This window comes from Nomascus leucogenys, chromosome 17 (assembly GCF_006542625.1).
Source record: "Nomascus leucogenys isolate Asia chromosome 17, Asia_NLE_v1, whole genome shotgun sequence".
Lineage (NCBI taxonomy): Eukaryota > Metazoa > Chordata > Mammalia > Primates > Hylobatidae > Nomascus > Nomascus leucogenys.
This window is the reverse complement of record NC_044397.1, coordinates 31567185-31571337: the sequence shown is the minus strand read 5'-3', so window position 1 is coordinate 31571337 and position 4153 is coordinate 31567185. Positions and strand designations below refer to the sequence as shown.

Genomic DNA, 4153 nt, shown 5'->3' with positions numbered 1-4153 from the left:
CCAACAGAGAATATTTACATGAGAAAACTTGAGTTAAAAATATGTTACAAAAAATACTGTTAAGTGATGCTGTCTCATTTATGAAACCACCTAATTGCTCTAGGCATCTTTCAAAAATTTCAACTTACTCTGAAGTTTCAATTTACATACAGAATATCACCCACATTTCTGTTTATTTTTCAGTGTTCTGTTAATGAATGGAATCACCAAAATTTTATCCTTTTTTTTTTTTGAGACGGAATCTCGCTCTGCCACCCAGGCTGGAGTGCGGTGGTGCAATCACAGTTCACTGCAGCCTTGACCTCCCGGGCTCAAGCGATCCTCCCACCTCAGCCTCCCAGGTAGCAGGGACTACAGGCATGCACCATGATACCTGGCTAACTTTTATAAAAATTTTTTGTAGAGATGGGGTCTTGCTATATTGCCCAGACTGGTCCTGAACTCCTGGGCTCAAGCAATCCTCCCGCCTTAGCCTCTCGGAATGCTGAAATTACAGGTGTGATCCACTGTGCCCTGCCTCACTGAAATTTTTAAATCATAAAATTATCTGCATTCTGTACATTCCTTGAGGACACAGACACACTTTTTCATCAACGGGGACACATTCCTACTATAAGGCTGAGAAAAGAGAAGGGAGTTCAATGCTTACTGAATAAGTGTAGGCAAAAACATCACTACCTGTTTCAAAGGCCTCATTATTGTCTTCTCTAAGACAAATACAGAGTCACTTTGCAGTCATTTCCAGATTTCTCTCTAAACAACCCTGGAGCCTATAAATAGGGGTAACTGGTTGGACTCTCAGTTCAAAAAGAATGCCGTGCTTACCTTGTACATGCTGTAGCACTGCTGCAGCACCGAACTATAAACCTTGTCCTGCAAACACGAAAACACAGCACAGATCACAATTCAAGGGAAAAACAATGTCTATTGGATAGATGGCAAAGGTACACTGACTCTTGGCCAAACAGTATAATGTTTATAAACTTGGTCCCACAATAGCTGTGTGCTGGAAAAAAAGTGTTTACGTTCTTTTTTTTTTGAGATGGAGTCTCGCTCTGTTTTCCAGGCTGGAGCACAGTGGTGCAATCTTGGCTCACTGCAACCTTTGCTCCCCTGGTTCAAGCGATTCTCCTGCCTCAGCCTCCTGAGAAGCTGGGATGACAGGTGTGCACCACCATCCCTGGCCAGTTTTTGTAGTTTTCGTAGAGACAGGGTTCCGCCATATTGGCCAGGCTGGTCTTGAACCCCTGACCTCAAGTAATCTGCCTGCCTCAATCTCCCAAACTACTAGGATTACAGGTGTGAGCCACTGTTCCCAGCCGGAAGTGTTTAAATTCTAATTTGTGAATCAGTAAGCCTTACTTTAGGAGGGCTTTCAATATAGACGAAGAGTAGAAGGTATTAGTGAGATAGGGTACATATACATTTTTAAAAGATTGTGCTAATGTAAATGATAAACATAAACCTTTGCTATATACCCCAAGAAACTTCCGCAAAAGCCACCTAGTTTAAATCCGACCAAGTAAGGCATTCAACATACTCAGCAATACATTAAAAAAAATAAACAAACAATGACACATTACCAACAACTCCTCCTCTTGATATTCAATAACTGGTTTTCCATCTTTACTCTGTTTTTCAACTATAGGATTCCGAACAACCTACAAAGTTTGATAAACTGAAATTATACAATGAATTCATTAGACTATGTTTTTTATTTTGCCTTAATTTAAAAACTTTGAACATGCTACAGCACCAGAAACACAACTTCTTAAAACAGCCCCAAGAATGAATAAAGCAAATAGGAAGAACTTGATTTTAGAATTGCAACCAATTTTATTTTAATTTTACTTGGATGCAACAGCCAGAGAACTTTCCTAAATTCTGAATAGTAAAGATTACCCATAACTTCACCACACAATTTCAGAAAGATACACTGTGTATGTAAATACCATGACCATCCAGAAATTTTCTTCTGGTTCATTGAAGAACTGTCTGTTCTTCTGTGTATGTAAAGATTTTGCAGGTTTTGATGGGCTAAAGGTCCTACAAAGGTTAAAAAAATACGTTTGGGACAATTCTCCAGCAGAAGTTTTAAGAATTCACTGAACGCTAAAAGGCACACTTAGAGGTATTACCTTGTAAACTGTACAATAGCTTCACACAATCCGACATTTCTAATCTTTTCATTCTTTTCTACCTCATTTGGATGATAAAATAAAATCTTATTTTCCTCCTGAAACATGAGGAAACAGAAGCACAACATGAATATAAACAGTTCACCTTAGCTATTGAAAACTTTAAGTTCAATGTCGACCTCTTGTGTCGCACACGCTAATGACAAAAGAAAACAAAAACCGGTTTTAGAAAAACAGGAATTGTAATCCTAGTATTTTCAGAGGCTGAGGCGGGAGGATCACTTGAGCTCAGGAGTTCAAGACCAGCATGGGCAACACAGTGAGACGTCTCTATTATTTAAAATAATAAGAATAACAGGAATTATCTCATCATTGTGCAAATACTGCCCACCAGCCAGAAAGGCAATTTCGATAGTCAATAAGTCACATATGAAGCAGCACCAGGTAATTTTTATGAAAACTCAAGCCTCCAGATTTCTTTCCTAGTGCTAATTTGTAATACACCAATGCTTGTAAGAAATAAAGGTGTGCACATCTGCAGACACATAGCTCCCTGAAAATTAAATCCAGCCAGTTCTCAGGCATTTGAACTAACAAGTCTTTTTTTCTTTTTCTGGAGATGGGGTCTCTGTTGCCCAGGCTGGAGTGCAGTGGCGCAATTACAGCTCACCTGCAGCCTCAATCACTGGGGCTCAAGCGATCCTCTGGCCTCAGCCTCCCGAGTAGCTGGAACTGCAAGTGCGTGCCACCACGCCTGGCTCATTTTTCGTTTTTTGTTTGTTTTTTTTTTTTTTTTTGTAGAGTTGGGGGTCTTGCTATCTTGCCCAGGCTGGACTGGAACTCCTGGCCTCAAGTAATCCTCCTATCTTCGCTTCCTAAGGTGCTGGGATTACAGGCGTGAGTCACAGCGCCCAGCCTGGACAGTCTTTAAAAGAACTCTGACTTGCTGGTAACAAAACACAGCTGCGGACATCCTTCGAGAAAGTCGCCGTTCCCACCTCAGAAAACCCACACACACACACACACACACACACACCCCTCCCGGAATTAATGTATTTCCTCATGTGGGCGAAAACTTTTACAGGGTCCTGGCAGGCTTGCATCATTTGAAGGCTAGCGTCTGCCACCCTGGTTCCACGCTTCTAGTTGGGGACTACGCACTTAACAAAGCCAAGTTCAATTTTAATTTCCCAGAACTGACGCAAAGCAAAGCGCAAAGAGCCTCAACCTGGGGTGTGGAGTGATATAGACCCGACGGGGCTTTATTCCATCGACCCAGGACCTGAAGCGGTCCCTGCCTGCTGTCAGGTCCCCGCCGCAGCCCCCGGCCCAGACTCGCACCTGGCACAACGCAGGCTAGGTCAGTGCCGCTGGAGGTGGGCAGAACCACAGGGCCACCTCCCCGGGGAGTACCGACGCCGCCCGCCCGCCGCCCCCTCCGCATACCTCTCCTTCGCGCGGCCCGAAGCGCGGGTTGTAGATGAAGAAACTCAGCAGCGCGGGCGGGAACTGCTTCTCCTGGGCCGCCCAGGGCCCGCTCCCGGCCCCGGCCGCCGCTGCAGCCATCCCGGCCCGGCCCCCACTTCAGGAGCCTCCCACGGCCCGCCCAGAGACAGCAGCCACCGGCTGGAACACCGCACTTCCGCCTCCGTCGCCACCGCCCCGGAAGCTCTCGCTGCCGGCCCGGAAGAAGAACCCGCCTCGCACCGTCCCCTTCTGGCACCCGCCGGTGGCCTTGTTGTCTGTTTCCTGGCCGAGTTTGTGTTTTGCTGGCTCGCGAAGTTCTCTCCTGGCTGCAGGCGAGGGCTGCGCGTTTCAGGAAAAACTGAGCGGGGCACTTTTTTTTCTGATAGGGTCTCAGTTTGTCATCCAGGCTGGAGTGTAGTGGCGCGATCTCAGCTCACTGCAGCCTCAACGTCCGAGACTCAAGCAATCCCCCTGCCTCAGCCTCCCAAGTAGCTAGGATTACAGGCGCGCGCCACCAAGGCCAGTTTTATTTTTTTGTAGAGGTGGGG

General features: G+C 45.8%; 1 protein-coding gene across 1 annotated transcript in view; it reads right to left on the bottom strand.

Moving 5' to 3' along the window:
- LOC115830799 (vacuolar fusion protein CCZ1 homolog B-like) overlaps positions 1-3729 on the bottom strand; it is a 13004-nt gene extending 9275 nt beyond the window's left edge. Inside the window, exons 1-5 of the mRNA XM_030795579.1 lie at positions 3585-3729; positions 2139-2236; positions 1953-2046; positions 1584-1661; positions 826-873 (exon numbers count right to left, since the gene is read on the bottom strand). Coding sequence (XP_030651439.1) covers positions 826-873; positions 1584-1661; positions 1953-2046; positions 2139-2236; positions 3585-3704 — 438 coding nt within the window. The 5' untranslated portion in view covers positions 3705-3729. The remainder of the gene's footprint in view (positions 1-825; positions 874-1583; positions 1662-1952; positions 2047-2138; positions 2237-3584) is intronic.
- Positions 3730-4153: the final 424 nt, after the last annotated feature.